The sequence below is a fragment of the Pygocentrus nattereri genome, chromosome 28, assembly GCF_015220715.1.
Source record: "Pygocentrus nattereri isolate fPygNat1 chromosome 28, fPygNat1.pri, whole genome shotgun sequence".
Taxonomy (NCBI): Eukaryota; Metazoa; Chordata; class Actinopteri; order Characiformes; family Serrasalmidae; genus Pygocentrus; species Pygocentrus nattereri.
The window spans coordinates 3,060,071-3,081,016 of NC_051238.1; the positions used below are offsets into that span (position 1 = coordinate 3,060,071).

Consider the following 20,946-nt stretch of genomic DNA (forward strand, 5'->3'; position numbering starts at 1 on the left):
ATACAACTTCTGCTATGCAAATGTGTTGGTCTGAAAACAAATATATTGGTTGTGGACAAAGTCTTATGGCAAAGTATAACTTTATTATAGGACATGATTACAGTGCAGGACTTCACTACTATTATCTACCAGTTGCCAAAAAGTTAGCTAACTGAATTAAAGAGCACTTTGTAGCTAGTTAGCATCATTGACTTGCATTAGTTTAACACTCCCTATAGGCTAGCCATCCTCTTATTGTTGTGTAGATGCAGTCTTCCCCAGTCCTTACAGCAGATTCCATGAAGTAGCTAAACATGCATCCACAACATTCTTCAGCCAATGACTGTTTTTGTATGCTCCCACCTTTCCAGACTAAAGACAGATTAACTGATTAATTTATAATTAATTATCAGATTAATTGGGGCTCCCGAGTGGCGCAACCGTCTAAGCGTTGGCCCTATCATCAGGAGATCTCAAGTTCGATCCCTGGTGATGCTACAGCCGTCTGTAGCCGGGAGTCCTAGAGAGCATGACTGGCTTCTCTCTCTCTGGGTGGGAAGGATGGCCCCCCTCTCCCAGCGTTTGGCTGTCCCGTGACGTTGTGTGAGCAGCAGTTAAAAAAAAAATGCGGTGGCTGGTTTCACAGGTCAGGTTAGCCTTCGCCCTCCTAGCATTGGTAGTATTGTGTGATCTGGGGAGTCCTAACTAGTGGGTGGAATTGGAGACGACTAAATCGGAGAGAAGATTGGGTCAAAATAAAAAAAAAAAAATCAGATTTATTGGCTGCTGAAGCTAAAATTGAAGGAATGAGTATTTGAATCTATTGACAAATCCCTCCATCGCACAGTCTGTTCAGTGATGTCCAGGTTGTGCCTCTGTGACAGCTAACAGCCTGTGTTTCCTCTTCCAGTGGAAGGATACACTATAAGGAGATGTACAAAGTAGTGCGCACTATATCGCCCCCTCTGGGCTTTGGGAAGAATTGCCCCTACAGGGTGGCATGCAAGGTTTGGCTCACCCACAGTTTACCCCACAACTTACTTCCCGTCCTCTTTTCATTCTTTCTGATTGCTTTTGGAAAACCCCCATCCCCACGCTCTACCCACCTACCCCGCCCCCACCCCCCCACCCTTCGGCCAAAGACAAAGTCAAAGCCTCCAGGCACGCAGTGCATGTCCTATTGGCCTTGGCCTCTTCAGTACTGAGGGACTGGGGCAGTTACTGAGTCTGTGGATCTGAGGTTTATATCATGCATGGCTGTAGAAGAGCTCCCTGTGTGATTAAATACTTTAACCACAGTGTTGTTTGTTTTCTCTATTGGTACGATTTCAAGCCTCTACATAAACCCCAAATCCTAGAAGCTGCCTCCTCTCTTTGGCCGTCCTAGTGATTTCTCTCCTCTGATGTTTCTATGCTGAAGGGGCATAGAAAGAGCTTAAGCTGGGTTTTCCTCTGTTACATCCTTTCCTTTTCAATCTGTTCTTCCTTGTGACCTGAGACACATAAAAATGACGTGCCTCTTTTTTCCCCCTTTGTCTTTGTTTTCTTGCTTCTCTCCATATTGTTCCTTTCCTTTCCTCGTGGAAATGCTTCCTCCTGTTGCTCCTCCCCTCCTTCATCACATTGCCCTCGGTGATGCCCCCCACTCAGTGGCCGTATTCACTACACTGATATGTACGAGATGCTGACCTACATGTCTCCGCCGCTTGGCCTGGGCAAGAAATGCCCCTCCAAAGTGGCTTATAAGGTAGTCTGAAGTGTGATATACTACTCCATCACGCTAAAGGCCTGTCCTTGGCTCCGTTTACAGCAGATGCGCACTTTCCATTGCATTAGCAAGGCTGTGATTACAGTCTGGTTGCAGTCCTGATCCAGAGTGCACTGATACCTGCTGTAAAATGAGACCAAACGAGCAAGAAATTCATATATTGTGTTAACGTGGTGGTTGTTCATCATCTCAATTACATAGTATTATTTAATCTGGGCATATTTCTGTGTTCATTTTTGGAATGTTTGTTAGCAGCGTGTACTTGCGTATGATGCTAGGACCTGTTCCCTCAGCTTAAAAACAGCTAACCTTAATATTAGATCATATTACAGCTTGTGGGAGGTAGATTCAGTGATGTCGATCCTCACCATCATCTCTCCGCCATCCTTCTGCATCCTGCTGTCTGCTATACTGTTAAGCTGCGGTCACACCTTACTGTGGTTGAAATTGTACTCAAGTAGAAGTGGACGTAGGGAAGAACGGGGCGCAACCTATCACATCTCGTTTTTAGTTAGTCTTTAAAAATATTTGACCCGAAATGTTTTTATACAAGCAACATGAACATCTCTGAAACAAACAAACAAGCTTTTTTCCAGCTCCTGCCGTTCTGTACAGTTCCACCCAAAATGTGGGGAAGTGCTGTGTTACACTTGAGCCCATGGGTGGGTTCACTGTAACAGAGGGTCAGTTTAACACCGGCTAGAAAAGTCTGATCAATCAGTGTAAACAAAGTTAATTCAGCATAATTCTATGTTGTAAGGAATTTTCCAACCAAACTGCATTATATATTATCATCTATAAGACAATCAGCTCAGTCGATAGTTACACACACAACCTGATCATATATGAACGCTGACATGAGACTGAGTGTCAAACAATGACAGATTTATTGTTTAATAGCAAAATAAAAACATCAAACATCAGTAAAACTACAGCTTTACCAACTGATGATGTCAATCTCATTAATAAACGTATTTAAAACCATTTACATTTATGGCATTTGGCATTACAATTTGACCATTTTTTACACAGGTAGGCAAAGGCCGTGTTAGGAGTCTTGCCCAAGGACTCTTATTGGTGTAGTGTAGGGCGCTGACCCAGGCAGGGGAGTGAACCCCAGTCTCCAGAGTAGAAGGCAGAGGTGTTACCCACTACACTAACCAACCAAACTGAAATGCTAACGTGAAAGACACTAATAAAGTAGAAGTTTCTCTTTTTCAGCTTAAATTCTGTGTAAACATGGAACAAAAAGACAAAATGTGCTTTTTTTAGTCTTTGTTTATTAAAGGTGTCTGAGCTGTAACGCTGTGTAATAACTAACCCTACTGTACGGAGGCTGAACTTAAGCCCAGCTGCACGTGCTGTGAGCTTGTCAGCTGCTTAAAATGATGCTATGCTGTAGGAAACAAGATGGTGATTACAGTAATATAAGGTCAGATTTTGTTATTTATACAAACAGCTCAGTAACCAAAAAACTTTTATTGAAAAAAATGACTTACATGCCCTAAAAACACTTTTTGGCTCAGATCTCTTTAAAACGCTGACGAATCATTCTGAATTTTGGTGGGAGGCCACGGCTTGGAACTGCAATAATGTGGCCAGAAGCTCACACTGCTTGACCTTCTGTAACAACCAAAAAAGCCAGTGTTAATTTCTGCCCCTTGTTAGGTTGTTCCCCATGCTCCCCTACTTTCTACCCTGCCCTCTCGTTTTCTGCTGGCTCACACTTCCAACACTTAAGAATTTGTGGAGTTTAAAGTTCACTAGTGAAAATTAGTTGGAAGCAAGTCTCTCTTTTGTGTGTTCCCACATCCTTTCCATTAAAATTGGGTTTTTCATAATTGCAAGTTTAATTCTGGTGTCTGACCACAGCTTTGAAGTGACATGTTCAAATACAGTGGCCTGCTTTGTTTGGACGTGTCCACCTTTGCAGTGCTCTCATGGTGTCTAGTGCAGCCTTGCAGATGAAGTCCCCCTGCTGTATGTCTTCTGTGAGCATGAGTGTGTGCTTCTGTCTCCATGGTGACCTGCTGTTCTCTGTCTCCGTGGTCACCTGCTGTTCTCTGTCTCTGTGGTGACCTGCTATCCTCTGTCTCCGTGGTGACCTGCTGTTCTCTGTCTCCGTGGTGATGTGCCCATATTTAGAGGCTGATTCTGATGAACATGCCAGTGGATGAAGAGATGACGGTGCACTTCACCTCCACCCTCATGGCCCTGATTCGCACGGCGCTGGAGATCAAAATCGCTCGAGGTTAGAACTTTTCTTTCATGCTTTTTTTGGTGAGAGCTTGTTTGATAAGATTAAGGAGTCCAGAACACGCACGGAAAAACAAGTGTTAGCCCCATCAGTCCTATCAAATTAATAATATAAACATTATCAATATACACACACACCTTCCAAGCCACTTATCTGTCTGGGCCATGGGGGGTTCTGGAGCCTATCCCAGCAGCCACTGGGTGGAAGGTAGAATACACCCAGGACAGGTCGCCAGTCCATTGCAGGGCAGATAGACAGACATATACATTCATGAGGTGACAGCGCTACGCCACCATGCTGCCCAATATTATCAATAAAAAAAGCTAAAAAAATCTTTACACTATAGGACATTTACAAGTATTGCACATGGAAAATTGCACAACAAGTCCTGCTCATGAGGTATGATTATATTTTACGTGAGTATGGTGATGAAATTCAGTTTCGTTATCCATGTCCAGGAGTCACTTAATTGACATAAAATGTTCAGAAGAACAAAGGAACATTCAGCACACAGAGGAGAACATCTGAAACTTTTGCTTTCAGAAATAAACTGGCTTTACAAGATGTTCAGTGCAGACATTCATACACTATATTGCCAAAAGTGTTCAGTCACCCATCCAAATCATTGAATTCAGGTGCTCCAGTCACTTCCATGGCCACAGGTGTATAAAGCCGAGCCCCTAGGCCTGCAGACTGCTTCTACAGACATTAGTGAAAGAATGGGTCGCTCTCAGGAGCTCAGTGAATTCCAGCGTGGTACCGTGATCGGACGCCACCTGTGCAGCAAGTCCAGTCGTGAAATTTCCTCCCTACTAAATATTCCACAGTCCACTGTCAGTGGGATTATAACAAAGTGGAAGCGATTGGGAACGACAGCAGCTCAGCCACGAAGTGGTCGGCCACGTAAAATGACAGAGCGGTCAGCGGATGCTGAGGGTCATAGTGCGCAGAGGTCACCGACTTTCTGCAGAGTCAATCACTACAGACCTCCAAACTTCATGTGGCCTTCAGATCAGCTCAAGAACAGCGTAGAGAGCTTCATGGAATGGGTTTCCATGGCTGAGCAGCTGCATCCAAGCCTTACATCACCAAGCGCAATGCAAAGCGTGGAATGCAGTGGTGTAAAGCGCTGTGGTGTGGGGTTGTTTTTCAGGAGTTGGGCTCGGCCCCTTAGTTCCAGTAAAAGGAACTCTTAAAGCTTCAGCACCAAGAGATTTTGGACAATTTCACGCTCCCAACTTTGTGGGAACAGTTTGGGGACGGCCCCTTCCTGCTCCAACATGACTGACCACCAGTGCACAAAGCAGGTCCATAAAGACACGGATGAGCCAGTCTGGTGTGGAAGAACTTGACTGGCCTGCACAGAGTCCTGACCTCAACCCCATAGAACACCTTTGGGATGAATCAGAGTGGAGACTGTGAGCCAGGCCTTCTCGTCCAACATCAGTGTCTGACCTCACAAATGTGCTTCTGGAAGAACGGTCAGAAATTCCCATGAACACTCCTAACCCTTGTGGAAAGCCTTCCCAGAAGAGCTGAAGCTGTTGTAGCTGCAAAGGGTGGGCCGACATCATACTAAACCCTATGGATTAAGAATGGGATGTCACTCAAGTTCATATGTGTGTGAAGGCAGACGACCGAATACTTTTGCCAATATAATGTATTTGAGAACTGACACAAATGCACAAAGGTCATATCAAAGCAGAAGGTTCTCACTTCATTATGAGGACATTATTGCAAAGGAAACTACCCATTCTGGTAAACTAATGCTAAAGCACTAGACACTAGAGCGAGTCAGAGCTGTGTTAGGTGCTGAGGACTCGTCATCTTGTAAGATCTCTCCACAAACTTTAACAAAACAGTATAAAAAAATGATGCGTTTAATGCATTAATATTCATATCGGAGGAGGCTTGTACTCGCCTTCTTCCTCCCAGCTTTGGTAGCATCGTATGATAGAGGGAACTTGTGGGAACTGGAAAAGTTTTTAAGAACACTGGGGGGAAAATTAAACACAAAATTGTAATCTGTGAATGAGCATATTTAGAAGTTAAATATGTCCTATAATTAATTATTGGAGAAATTTTGTATTGGTGCTGTTTTGTACATTCTGAGCCAAGTCCTAACTGTATCTGTACGTTATGCAGGCGGTGAGGACAGGGGTCAGATGGACATTGAACTTCAGAAGGAAATCAGCATCATCTGGCCTCACCTGTCCCAAAAATCACTGGACCTGCTTGTGCCCATTCACAAAGGTGAGAGGTCAGGAACCTGAACGTGAGCCTGAGGAGCAGGTTTCAGTCACAAGACTTTATTCTTGCAGTGGCCACAAAATTAGTTTTTATTCTGTATGGGGTTCCTGGTAGTTACTGTTTGAAAATCTTTAATAGCATCGCGGTTAACACGAAACGTAAGAGACCAGGGCATGAATCTCCATTCAGGTAGGAACGCCAGTGAAAGCGTCTGCCAAGTCTGCAAATGTAACGTTTACCAACATCATATCATTCAGTATGCAGTCCGTTCCTGTTCACAGGAGAAACCGTTTCTGCCTGTATGTAAAAAGAAAAAAAGGAAAGATTATTAAATATGAGACGCATGTAAAATACAGTGTCTTTTAAGAGGAGGAATAAAACATAAGGGTTGTTTGTGTCTCTCCTGCAGCCAGTGATATGACTATAGGGAAAATCTATGCAGCCATGATGATCATGGACTACTACAAACAGAGCAAAGCCAAGAAGCTCCGGCAGCAGCTGGAAGAGCAGGTGGGGTTACATATCTCACACACACACACACACACACACACACACACACACACACACACACACTATCCATATATATATATATATATATATATATATTGCTGTTGTCAAAACAAAACCTTTCATCTCTTGTTGATTTTCAGTTTTTGACATAATATGAAAATACATGTTGGCTTTTGTATTGTGTGTAAATTTCATGAATGATGGACCAAAATAAACAGCCAAAAATGACTTAGAAAAAATTCTGGTTCCATTGACTAACATTAAAAGTAAAGTATGTTTGGTCCTTCTCCTGTAAAGTTACCATTTTCGAGATACAAGGTTTTGTTCCAACAGCAGTGTTACAAGATATATATATATATATGTGTGTGTGTGTGTGTGTGTGTGTGTGTGTGTGTGTGTGTGTGTGTGTGTGTGTGTGTGAGTGAGTGTGTGTGTGTGTGTATATACACACACAAACACAGTGTTAGTGGTACATAAGAATCATCGGTATTCTCAGTGCTGTATTAGTAGTACATAAGTATTATCTGTGATATGTTAATGCCATATTAGCATTGTCAGTGTTATATTAGTGATGAGTGTTGTAATAGCGTTAGTTTGTTATTATTAGTGTTACATATTATTGCATTAGTATTATCAGTGTTGCATTAGTGTTATAGCAATATTATATAGTCCATTAGTGTTGTTAATGTTGTATTAGTCTTATTATCAGTGTATTTGTGTTATTTCTATGTTACTCGTGTTGTCCCTGTGTTATCTTTATCTGTTATTTCAGTGTTACACATGTATTTCAGGGTTTTTTCCATTGTGTCTTTTTCCTGTAGAAACACGCGCCGATGTTCCAGAGGATGGATGCTTCCTCGCTGCCGCAGGAGATCCTCTCCAGTGCTAAGGCTCTGCCGTTCCTCGCACACAGCGCAGGATCTGCACTGTAATTACCTGCCAAGCTAGCCTGTAAACTTACATATCACTGTGTGAACGCTTCAAAGCCTCCTTTGTGATTTTCTAAACGTGTTATTGAGCTCATTCAAAGCTCGGCTCAGATCAGTATAGTTAACTCTGTGACTGACGTGATTTACGTTCTTATTTATGCGAATCTTCTGGATCTAAACAGTAATTTGGGAAACAAAATAGAAGTCAGATGTACCAGCGGCGTTGAGAAGTCACGTGATTAGCCGAGAACAATGGAGTACACGGCCTTAAAGGGTTAAGATGCGTGTACATGGCATGTGTTTTCTGTGCAGGACGAGAGGAGGTTTTGTAGCTCTGAGTCCCATCTCCCCTCAGGAGCTCTTCATGCAGCCCCCGAGTCCGGAGCTCGAGGAGGAAAACTACCGTCTTCAGTACCACCCACAGCAAGACACGGTACCACACACCCACACACCACACCTCCGTCCCCCAGTCTGTGACCATTACGCTCATAATACTGTGTCCTCTACAGTTATTACCTTCAGTTCATCTGAACAGAGAACGCTAAATAAACACACAAATATTGTTTACAAACTGTTAATAAGCACAGTTACACACACACACACACACACACATAGATATATAGGTGTGTGTGTGTGTGTGTGTGTGTGTGTGTGTGTGTGTGTGGTCTCCATTTTTCAGTTTTTGACCTAATTTGAAAATGCCTGTTACCGTTTACATTGTATGTTAATTTCATGATAAATAGAGCAAAATAAATGGGCCAAAATGATTTGGAAAAATTCTGGATCCACTGACTTACATTAAAAGTTATTTATATATATGCATATCGCTGTTGTCAATAGACAGATGTGCACGCATTGTTATTAAATAGTATTTAAATTTAATATTTTTATTTGTTTGTTTATTCATTTAGTGTGTGTCATAACACATTCATTAAAAACCTCCAACTAATTGTAGATTAAGACAATTTAATGAGATGCAATCTAACAGGGTAGATATTGTCTATGAACTGTTAATAAGCACATCTACATACTGTATATTAACATAACTAACTACTACATAGATAGATAGATAGATAGATAGATAGATAGATAGATAGATAGATAGATAGATAGATAGATAGATAGGGGAAAAAAGTATTTAGTCAGTCACCAATTGTGCAAGTTCTCCCACTTAAAAAGATGAGAGAGGCCTGTAATTGACATCATAGTTATACCTCAACTATGAGAGACAAAATGAGGAAAAAAAATTCAGAAAATCACATCGTCTGATTTTTAAAGAATTTATTTGCAAATAATGGTGGAAAATAAGTATTTGGTCAATAACAAAAGTTCATCTCAATACTTTGTTATATATCCTTTGTTGGCAATGACAGAGGTCAAACGTTTTCTGTAAGTCTTTACAAGGTTGGCACACACCGTTGCTGGTATGTTGGCCCATTCCTCCATGCAGAGCAGTGATGTTTTGGGGCTGTCGGCGGGCAACACGGACTTCCACCTCCCTCCAAAGGTTTTCTATGGGGTTGAGATCTGGAGACTGGCTAGGCCACTCCAGGACCTTGAAATGGTCCTTACGAAGCCACTCCTTTGTTGCCCTGGCAGTGTGCTAGGGATCATTGTCATGCTGAAAGACCCAGCCACGTTTCATCTTCAATGCCCTTGCCGATGGAAGGAGGTTTGCACTCAAGATCTCACAAATCATGGCCCCATTCATTCTTTCATGTGCACGGACTAGTCGTCCTGGTCCCTTTGCAGAGAAACAGCCCCAAAACCTGATGTTGCCACCCCCATGCTTCACAGTTGGTCTGGTGTTCTTTGGATGCAACTCAGCATTCACTCTCCTCCAAACACCACGAGTTGAGTTTGTACCAAACAGTTCTACTTTGATTTCATCTGACCATATGACATTCTCCAAATACTCTTCCGGAACATCCAAATGCTCTCTAGCAAACTTCAGACCGGATATGTACTGGCTTAAGCAGGGGGACACGTCTGGCACTGCAAGATCTGAGTCCCTGGCAGCGTAGTGTGTTACTGACAGTAGCCTTTGTAACGTTGGTCCCAGCTCTCTGCAGGTCATTCATCAGGTCCCCCCTTGTGGTTCTGGGATTTCTGCTCACTGTTCTTGTGATCATTTTGACCCCACGGGCTGAGATCTTGCGTGGAGCCCCTGATCGAGGCAGATTAGCAGTGGTCTTGTAGGTCTTCCATTTTCGGATTATTGCTCCCACAGTAGATTTCTTCACACCAAGCTGCTTGCCTATTGCAGATTCAGTCTTCCCAGCCTGGTGCAGGTCTACAGTCTTGTTTCTGGTGTCCTTCAACAGCTCTTTGGTCTTCACCATAGTGGAGTTTGGAGTCTGACTGTTTGAGGCTGTGGACAGGTGTCTTTTATACAGATAACGAGGTCAAACAGGTGCCATTAATACAGGTAATGAGTGGAGGACAGAGGAGCCTCTTAAAGAAGAAGTTACAGGACTGTGACAGCCAGAAATCTTGCTTGTTTGTAGGTGACCAAATACTTATTTTCCACTATTATTTGCAAATAAATTCTTTAAAAATCAGACGATGTGATTTCCTGGATTTTTTTTTCCTTGTTTTGTCTCTCATAGTTGAGGTCTACCTATGATGTCAATTACAGGCTCTCTCATCTTTTTAAGTGGGAGAACTTGCACAATTGGTGACAGACAGACAGACAGACAGACAGACAGACAGACAGACAGACAGACAGACAGACCAATAATATTGTAACAATCTCAAAATGAGGAGCACTAGATATATCGGCTGTTTAAATTGATTTTATTGGTGAGGACAGTTGAAGTGTAGTGGCCGCCTAAAATAAAGTGTCCCTGTCCAGAGATTTGAGGCTGTTGCTGCTAGCAGGTTGTCTGTTTTTCCCTTCTTCATTCCCTTCTTCATGATGTCAAGCTGTCAGATCTGTCAGAAGCTGCATTGTGAGTTTTCTGTTTATTGTTTATTTGTAATGACAGCTCTTTGTCAAAAAAAAGTCATTCCAAGCTCTGAAGTTTCACCACTACTCCTGATTTGTGTCAAACGCTGGCATCGAAAGAAGGCCGTACTTCAGAGACTCTCGGAGCATTTTACACACGAGCGCAAAGAGTGAAGAGCTGGAGTGAGTGCTTAAGAAACGGAAGGTCCAAAAAGGCTTTACAGCTCAGCGCATTCACTGGGAGCTGAAACAGCCCTCTTTATATGACTTCAGCTCTGTGCTCCAAACTCATCTGCTCTCTCAGGATGTTTTGCTGTTGGGGTTTGTTGTAGCGGTCATTACATGTCATCACACATTACATCATTAAAAAGCAGCTTCAGGAGGAGAAGTGCAGTATGCAACTGAGACGATTCCTTCAGTTGTGAAGGAAAAGCCACTGTTTACAGAAAGTGTGATACAGACTCTCAGACCACAAGATACGAACCAAAGGAAAAGGTCTTGAAAACCTTTTATTAAGTTGCTCTTAATAAAACAGCTTTTTAATTTGGGATTAATTTTATGTATTATTTTTATGTATAAAACTTTTTAAAATACAATGTGTTTTTTATTTTTTATTTTAATGTATTAAAACACTTTTTATACATGTAAAATGTCTAAGGGCGCCACAAGTTCAGGGAACAGCCCTTGGGCTGATTAGGCCCAACCTAGCACACCTGTGGGCTCCTCTACGTAAGGCTGTGGCAAACAGCAGCCCTTTGTCACACCTTTGTAGAGGGGTGACCAGTACGGTACTTAGCCCAGGTGGGTATTTAAACAGAAAGAAAAGAAAAGAAAAGTGGGCTGGAAAAATGAGAGTTGTCCCAAAACTACTTGAAAGCCGAAAAGATGGCTTCAACAAGAAACGACTCCTAGCCATTCAAAGGGTGTTTGCTCCACATAGAGCAAACAGGTGAAACACAAAGCTGACCTTCCTCTCAGAATCAGAGAGGAAGTGTTTTTTGTTTACTGATTATCTTTTATTTCACTTTTCTATCTCAGCCCTTGTTTGAGCAAGCTGCTGTCAGCGTCCCCTTTGTTTGCCTTTTCGCGCCGTTTTTTATTTCCCATTCGTTGAGGTGTTCTTCCCATTTTTGGGAAAAACAATCAGTACAATCAGTACATCGGTGGCTCAAGCCTGGCTCTGTGTGCCGAATCACCAAATATCACATATCGCATAATTTAAGACCCTTTCTCACCGGTTTTCCTCTCTGCTCTTGGGTCCACCTTCCTGCCATCCCATAACAAAATGCAGTTTAAAGTGTTTTAAAAAGATGTGATAAAATCTCTTTAGGCAGTCGTGGGCTGGAGATTACGGAACCAGCCCTGTGACCGGAAGGTCACCGGTTCAGTCCCCAGAGCTGCTAGTATCTGAGGTGTCATTGAGTAAGACACCTAACCCCCAACTGCTCCCTGGGTGCTGCGGATTGGGCTGCCCACTGCTATGGGCAAGTGTGCCCACTGCCCTCTAGTGTGTATGTTCACTAGAGTGTATGTGGTGTTTCACTGCATGGATGAGTTAAATGTGGAGGTGAAATTTCCCTGTTGTGGGACTAATAAGGGTCACTTAATCTTACTATTCATGATTGTTCCTGATAAGTAATAAAAAATAGGCCCTTTTCACAAGAAGCGGAAATGCGTAAATGCCCTCCGGAGAGTTGCTAACCTCAGAAATACAGGCGCTTACAGCGCAACACTGAAAGGTGTCTCACTTCATCTTTTATCTTTGCCAAGATTCGAGGATGTATCCAGAACTGGAGAACCAAACACACACAACAACGTGGGAGTCCAAGCTAAATAAAGGACATGAATGCTTAACGGAAAAATTCCTTCACAGCTTTGAGTCCAGTAATGTCAGCTAATGTCTACAGAGTGATGAAACGATGGATGGTGAAAATAACTATAACCAAAACAATAGATTAGCCTTGTTAGCTGGAGATGTTGAAACAGCTTGCTAACAATAAACTAGTTGGCAAAGAGCTACACATACATACATGCCAGCAGGGGGCGTGCTGAGTCATCAGGCTCCGAAAAGCCACTGTAGATGTTGTAGATGTTTGCTCATCTCCTGCCGCTGAGCACTCGCTCTCTCAGATTCCGACAGCGTTTGAGGGAGAGAATGAAAACCTCTGAAAGCGGCTGCGGCAGCAACTTAGCACAACCTGCACGTTAATGTTAGGGAGCAGTGCTGAGATCCTGGTTCTTTTACTCTGAATGACAGTTTATTCCCTTATTAACTGCACAAACTCATTTATCCTCTGCACATTGTCAGCTGACCAACCACTGAAAGTGAGATGAGGCTGTTTTCACTTCAGTCTCGAACACTTCAGTGCGCTGGACCCACCCTGCTCATCGTTGTTGTAATTGTCGTTGCTTTAGTGCAAGCCGCTTTGCCCTGCACCGATTCGTCTGGCAGAAAAAATGCAGAAATGTGAAAAGGGCCTATCAAAACAGATATATATATATATATACACTATATAGCCAAAGGCATGTGGGCTCTTAACTAGTATTTGAAGTATTGGAAATGTCCCTTGAATATTGTAAGGAATCTAAAGATCCATAAATAGTGCACTGCAATACTATGGGAGATCTTTCCAATAGGTTTGTCAGATTATGGATAAGAAAACTTTGAAAAATTTAAGCTGACACTTATTATGAACTGTAACCATCATAGTTAATCTGTCAATTAAAATCTAAACTGCTGGAGGGCTTCTGAGCTAAACGTGTGACTTTTAATTTGTTGCAGAACATTTGTTAAATATTCTTCCACGTGGCGGGATGTGGAGGGATGGTTGAAAGGCCCAGAGCTGGTTTCCACTGCATGCGTTCTGCTTATGTTCACTGCTTTCTGCTGCTTTCTTCACTTTCATTTCTGATCTTCTGCCACCTCTGCATTCGGTATATGTATACAGTATATGGTCATCATGGGGTTTAAGCACTGACAGGTTTTTATGGTGAAGGCAGAAACATGAAGATGTGGAAAGGCAGCAGCTCCTGCCTGGCCACCGAGCAGTGTTGTAAAGAGCTCTACAGATTAGAGTACATGCTATGAGTCTGTCCTTAAAGAATTAAGCGGGTACAAAAATCCAAAATGTTGTTTTTTATTGTCCAACCAGTCATCCAACTCAGTCAGCTGCTCCACAGTGATTTGTCAGAGCTGATGGAATCACAGATACATGATGTCGCACTCACTGCAGTCAAAACGATTCCATAATCATCATAACTGTCATAATTGTCAGGTGTCTGTGATGTCACTAGTTTGCAGATGAACCAAATATTTTAAGAATTTATGAAAATGTCCTCATTCCTAAGCTGGCTTTCATTGGTGAAACCTTCATGCAACTAGTTGCATATTGTGAGTTGCATGCGACGTGATTTCCATGCAACTTGATAATTATGCAAAGCAATTAAAAAGCAAAGTTGCCCACAACAAAAGGCATCACCAGTTAGTCAAAAATGTCATGTTTTATCATTCTCACTATAAAACATTTACAAAATGTTTTACCTTTGTATATTTGTAGCATTCTTATTGTCTTAATTTTCAGCTGTCTATCTATATATCTCTTTGTCTATCCATCTATCATTTGTAACTAGCAAAGATACTTTCTGTAAGTAGACAAAAAAATATTTTTGTGAGTCACTCTGGATAAAAGCTTTTGTTAAATGCTGTTAAATGTAAATCACTGCTGTCGGAACAAAAGCTTGTATCTCCATTTTTGTCGATTTTCTGTTTTTGGCATATTTTGAAAATGCATATTGGCCTTTACATTGTGTGTAAATTTTATGAAGGATGGCCCAAAATAAACCACCAAAAATGATTTGGAAAGACGTCTCGTTCCATTGACTTGCATTAAAGTAATGTAGGTTTTTTCCTTCTCCTGTAAAGTTACCATTTTGGAGATACGAGGTTTTGTTCCGACAGCAGTGAAATGTATCTGTGTATCTATATATATATATATATATATATATATATATATATATATATGTGTGTGTTCTGTGTGTATTAGGCCCTTGAACTAAATGTTTTATGTTGTTCCCTCAGAAACAGTAGCACAAGCAGCTGTTCAAACAGCTGTTAACATTAAGATGATGAGTTAAGACATCTGGTTACAGAAATATTAGCGTTGATAAACTAATGCATGTTTGTTGTCTTGCCTCAGGTAACTGGAAAAATAAAAAACAACCTTGTATACGATCAATCAGGAGGATCTGCATCTCTGTTTTAGATTCTTGTCCATTGATTGGGTGAAATCATTTGGAATGTTTGATGTGATCATGTGATGCACTATCAGCACTTCCATTGACCATTTCATGAAACTTGTTGCAGAGACGGTTGCAACCGAGTTGCACAGGAGTTGTAGGGTGCTTTACGGTACATTATGCAACTTGAGGGAAATTATATCATGAAAGTTTCCAGCAACTAAGGTTGCATGAAAGTTCCACCATATAAAGCCAGCCTTAAAATAACATTAGCTACTTTTGGAACTGTAAGAAAAACAAAGCCCGTCTCAGTCTGGACAGTTGCTGTGAGCAGAGGTACGTCTGAGTGCCGGAATCTCTTTGCGTTCTCTCTCTTTTCTTTCTTTTTCGTGTGGACTAGGTTGGTTGGCCTAAGTGGACACTTTTGCATGTTCTTGTGATTTTCGCACTTGCTCTTAGTTGCTTATCCTTTATTGCAAGCTTTGGCCTTCTGTGCTGGTGGTGCTTTTTGTTTTCCGCCCTGCTGTGGTAGACCTGCTTTCCCTTCCCCAACTTTCTTTTACTTCCATCTAATCCTGACTGGGAGTGAGCCTAAAAGTTTCTGACTGCAATCGAGGTTCCAGGTGTACAAGTGGTTGGTATTACAGGGCAGTCTGAATATCTGTGGCCCCCTGCTGGACTCTTACTGTAATGTCATTGCCCATTTTCTTTCTGGTTCAGACTGTCTCCCTCCCTGCCTTTTCTCTCTCTAACTGAATAGGTGCCAGAGCACAGAGACTTTAGCCGCATGCTGCAGGTGCCAGAGAGAGCCGTGTCTATCCGAGCCTCCTCCATGCCTCGGCTGGCTGTAGAGCCACAGGTACTGCGGTCCAGATTGGTCTGTATTAGTCTAGTCTAGCCTACCGACGGCTTCTCTCTCTCTCATTCTGTTCCTGTGTCTGGACCGGCCTGAGTTGGATTTGAAGTTGGAGTGAGGAGAGAAATCGAAGCGTTATAGTCTCTATATAAAAAGCTGAGTCTCCTGAAGTTTGATCTAATGGTGTCTGCAAGATGGACAGTGCCGGTGAGTGGAAATTGTGACCGGAGTCGGGTTATTCAGCAGCTGGGAGAGAGGAGTGCTGTGGTCAGTGTCAGGGATTACTAGGCCATCTGACAAACTGTGTGTTTGTTTGTGTGCGTCTCTGTGTGTTTGTTCATTAAATGGAGATGCAGTCAGTTGGTTTTCTCTGCATATTTACTCTCCGTTTCTTGCGTACATGTTTTGCAGGCGAGCTCAGAGAGCAAGCTTATGAAGCGTTCTTTCTCCACCATTGGCGATCAGTGTGTGAACGGCGTTTGGCAGGAGGAGTTTTCCCTGGAGAGGGTCAGTCCTGACCGGCTGGAGAGACCCAGACAAAGAAGCTTCAGAGGTCAGCCTTCATAGCCCTGCTTTATAAAGGTTTATGTCTGTCCTGTGACAAATTAACTAAATGTGTCTTTATTCCTATGGGGGTTTTTTTAGCCCAGAATCTCTACAAAAGAATAAAATGCACAAAATAGACTTGACTTATAAAGTTTCATTGACATACATGAGTAAAGCCCAAGTCCCATTTCTTCTTTTTACCCCTATCCCTTGTTTTCAAGTGTCACCCCCTGGAAGTGAGCTACAGGGTAGAGGTTGAGATCTTCCCTCTGGGAAATGAGGCCCTCAAATAAAGAGCATCACTTCATTAACAGCTACCAGCGCCGCTCTGTAGGCGACCCTGCCCGTCTGCAGGGACAGCAGAGGAGGGGAAAGTTCAGCTCCTCACTGCTGGGCTTTAGTTACATTTAGGGGGTCATACGCCTTCAAAGAGGGGGGCAGTTATTTATTATCACCCCCCCTAATTCTTCAGTGATATGAAGCTGAATATTCACCAGACTCTCATTCAAATTCCCCGTTCCACCTTAAATGGTGCAGCAAATACATTCTTGTGCTTCAGGCATCAGGACTGGCGGACTATTTAAGGTGGAACAGGAAAATTAGCTAGTCAGTTACCGAGACATTAGCATGCTATTAGCGATTTTTTTTATGCTTGTTATGAAGAGAAAGACCAAAATACACTGAAACCACATTAAACTAAGATAAAACGGCGGTTATCATATTTTTTTTTTTGCAGAGAAAATTCTCACATTTATGGGTTTCTTTGGTCTCTTGTTCTCCATCTCGCCGGTTTCTTCTTTTTCCTCATATCTCTCTGTTTGGAGTCTCTAAAAAACCTCCATTTGGAGAGCCATGTAGCCCCAACCCTTCGCCCTACCCCTCTATCTCAACAAGACTTAGGACACCCCACCTCTAGACGTGAACACGCATTATGCTAAGGGCTCAGTGGTAGGGGCGAGGGGTGAAATGGGGTTGGGCCTAAAAGTCCTATGCAGTGTTTGCCAGGTCTTGTATGTCTTCTCTTGAGTAAACGTGCCTGCAGATGTGCAGCAGAGGTGTGGAGTCTAGTCATATGCCTCGGACTCGAGTCTGACTCGAGTCACGAATCTGAGACTCGACTTTGACTTGAACACCAGTGACTTGGACTTTGACCTCGACTTCAGCCTCACGACTCTGAAAGGCTCGAGACCCAAAGTAGAGGAAACGGGAGAGTCTGACTGCCGACGGGACTCTACACAGTCGATTACTTTAGTTTCCTGCCGTACCCTGATATACAGCAATGTCGACAGATTCTGTCACTGTGCTTGTGTGGGTTTATTTTGTTTCAGAAGACGAGTGAGTTCAAGCTCGCCCCCATAATCTGGAAACACGTGAAGCATCAATAGCATCATTTCATCATAATCCACTGGAATGATCTGTTCTAAGCTGGACTGACTCCACACACCCCGCCTCGCCTCCAGGCTTTTATTCTACTGCTCTGTTTTAAAACATTCGGTTATGAAAAGGAGCAAATACCAACTTTTCACCTGGAGGAACTGATTTAAGCTTCACAATCAGACATTAAACCCACTGCTGGAGCTTTGAGGGAACATTTACATTGTTTGTACCTGGATGAGTGAAAAATGGACCTAAACAGAACCTTCATTTCTAACCATGTAAGTTAGATCTTGTAAAGACTCTCTAGCGTCCTTTCTGCTGACTCTTGGCTCTCTGTCTTGGCTCATGCTGGAGAGAGCCAGCCTTCATGCTGTAAATCCTCTGTCTCTAATTGGCTGCAGCTGACGGCGATCTGGGGGCAGATTTAAATATGTTTAAGGGGTAAATTCTCAGAACGGGCCGCCGGCGAGATGCGTGGTTCGACAGGGTTAATTGAACATAAATAATGTACTAACGTGTGGATGTGTGTGTGTGTGTGTAGGTGTCAGGTCTAACCTGAGGGAGGCAGCAGGGAGAGAGAGGGGGCGATCGAAGGAGAGGAAGCGGCTGCTCTCTCCAGATCCGTCTCGCTGTAACTCGGAGGACCGGAGCCAAACACGAGACACACACACACGCTCACCCAGCCAGGGGAGAACACACACACCACACACACAGGTAAACACTCACCCAACACACAAACTCTGACTCAAAATCGCTGGTTGACATGTAAACAGAGAGGTTCAGAGGGTTTGGTGTGAAATGGTTCAGATGTCTTTACAGTGGTGGTGATGGGAACCAGGCGTCGCCATGACTACAGATATAGACATTTTATTTACCATTCAGAACCACCAGAGAACCTACACGAGTCTTCTGAGTTTATATGGAATGTTGATGGGAAAATAGCGAAAAATCTGGAATAATGTTTTCTTTGGGGACTACTTTCTTTTTCCTCACAGTGCTTTGCATGTATCTCTCTGCCCTGAATGGATTTTTTTAAATGGTAAATTTTATACCTTATGGTAAATTTATTGCAAAATAATGTCTCACATATTGTCATAACTTTCTGTCAGGGAGCTTTTAGAGGCAATAAACTCTTCAGATGGCTGTTTGTAAACAATTCTGTCTCAATAAGATTCTGTAGAACAGAAAATCTTACATCAAACCGTGCTGAAGGACTTTATTACATCTTAACAGTTTAATTCTGCAGTTCTCTTTCGAATATATCATCATACACGGTTCACTGATCAGCGGGTGCCATTTATTTTACACTGCTGCTACTCATTTCTAGTAGATTTTAGTCTCTGACTGTGTCTCTTTTTCTGTTTTTTAGGGTGAATCTTCAGCCAGCCCGCTGCACTCAGACACTGGGACCCCTAGGGGGCGGCGTCAGCTCCCTCAAACGCCTTCTCGGCCCCGCCCACACATCTCCTATTCGCCGTTAGTGTGCCGCGCCCATCCGTCTACAGAGGACGGACAATCACGGACCCAACCCTCAGGAGAAGGGGAGGAGCCTCGGTGGGCAGAGGATCCTCTGCCCCGTGGGGCAGGGCCAGGGGCTATAAGCCACGCCTCCCCTCAGCGCTACATCTCAGAGCCGTACCTGCCGCTGCATGAGGACTTTAACAGCCCGGACTCCAGCTGCCCTGAGGAGACACTCACCTTTGAGGTTGCCATAGCAACCAGCCTGGGCCGCAGCAACGCCATAAGCTCCGCCCCCCAGCTGCGGCACACCTGGCAGGTGCCCAATGGCCATTTCCGCAAGCGTCTGGCGCAGGCGACGGGGGGCACGTCGGGGTGCGAGCTGCTGAGCGACACCGACGAGGACGACCGCTGCTAGAGACGGAAAAAATCTAAAATAGACACTGAGCTGAACGAGCTGGGGTCTGGACTCAAGACTGGACTTCAACTCTGACCCCCGGCCTGACTGACCATGTGTTCAGTGTGTCTGTATATGTGAATGACAGGAGAAACCAGACGTTTCTCCCCTGCGCTGTCCGGCCAGAAACTAAGCAGCAGAGATCATAGTGGCACTCCCAGCTTTGTTTCAGAGCTTTTCCTCACAGTTAGCAGGGCTGTGTCCCGGTGGGCACTGCTGACCACTTGAAAAGTGCTTAAACAAGCTTAGCCAACTATATAAAAATGTCCAGTGTTCTAAGTTCTAACCCATTCATGTCCAGCTACTAAATTTAATATGTTAAGGAAAGAAGAATTCACCCCGTGTTCAATGTGATGCCCGCACTACCATTTGAGAACCAACTTTGTCCTAAGTTGCTTTCAGGGAACCCACTCTTAACTGACGATGACATGATTAACTAGCTAGGTGCCCCTCTATCACACAGTGTTTATGAGCTGGGAGAGTGAAGGCTAGCACACGCTTCCTCTGAGACGAGTGGAGCTCCATCACAACTTTTTAAAGTGCTGCTAATGCAGCATCAGCAGACACCTCAACACGCTTGGAGGAGAACACTAACAGACACCCACATTGACTAGCATAGCACTGAGTGATGGGGGAGCAAGGACTCAGAGGAACAGATGGCTGTGGCAACTTTGGGGATCAAACTCACAACCTCCTGACAATAACGCCAGTGCGTTATTAACGCCAGTGCTTACCATACATTCACATTAGCAGACGACTGAGCAACAGGCAACCAGTCATTTCCAATGGAAATAGCAACAAGTTGCAAGCGAGTCAGCATCAGAGCAACTTTAGCTTTAAAATTTATTTCAGTTTTTGCAATGGTGAAATTATTTTCATACTTTTATTCAAATTTAGATTGTCTGTTGTTCAATTCAGTAGTCTTGAACCACTTCATTTATATTTATATTTAATTTTTGAAGCCTTGTGATTTGAGAATTTTAATGGAATTTTAGTTCAGGCACCCTCAGAGGACATAGACCAATCAGGCATAACATTATGAGCACCTCCTCGTTTCTACACTCATTGTCCACTTTATCAGCTCCACTTACTGTATAGCTGCACTCTGTAGTTCTACAGTTACAGACTGTAGTCCATCTGTTTCTCTGATACTCTGTTACCCTGTTCTTCAGTGGTCAGGACCCCCATGGACCCTCACAGAGCAGGTACTATTTGGGTGGTGGATCATTCTCAGCACTTCCGTAACACTGATGTGGTGGTGGTGTGTTAGTGTGCGTTGTGCTGGTACAAGTGGATCAGATGCAGCAGTGCTGCTGGAGTTTTTAAACAGTGTGTCCACTCACTGTCCACTCTATTACCTTGTCGGTCCACCTTGT

General features: G+C 43.3%; 1 protein-coding gene across 6 annotated transcripts in view; it reads left to right on the plus strand.

Annotated features, from left to right (window-relative positions):
• The window catches only part of LOC108411859 (voltage-dependent R-type calcium channel subunit alpha-1E), a 296,188-nt gene extending 275,542 nt beyond the window's left edge, over nt 1-20,646 (plus strand). For 4 of the 6 annotated variants that reach the window (XM_037535799.1, XM_037535797.1, XM_037535801.1 and 1 more), the window contains 10 exons: nt 1,630-1,726; nt 3,893-3,998; nt 6,150-6,257; nt 6,664-6,764; nt 7,586-7,692; nt 8,006-8,126; nt 15,637-15,735; nt 16,144-16,285; nt 18,197-18,369; nt 19,025-20,646. In XM_037535799.1, coding sequence (XP_037391696.1) covers nt 1,630-1,726; nt 3,893-3,998; nt 6,150-6,257; nt 6,664-6,764; nt 7,586-7,692; nt 8,006-8,126; nt 15,637-15,735; nt 16,144-16,285; nt 18,197-18,369; nt 19,025-19,531 — 1,561 coding nt within the window. In that variant the 3' untranslated portion in view covers nt 19,532-20,646. Of the gene's footprint in view, nt 1-889; nt 987-1,629; nt 1,727-3,892; nt 3,999-6,149; nt 6,258-6,663; nt 6,765-7,585; nt 7,693-8,005; nt 8,127-15,636; nt 15,736-16,143; nt 16,286-18,196; nt 18,370-19,024 lie in introns of all 6 variants that reach the window. The other 2 variants (XM_037535798.1, XM_037535800.1) reach the window with 2 other exon arrangements.
• Nucleotides 20,647-20,946: the final 300 nt, after the last annotated feature.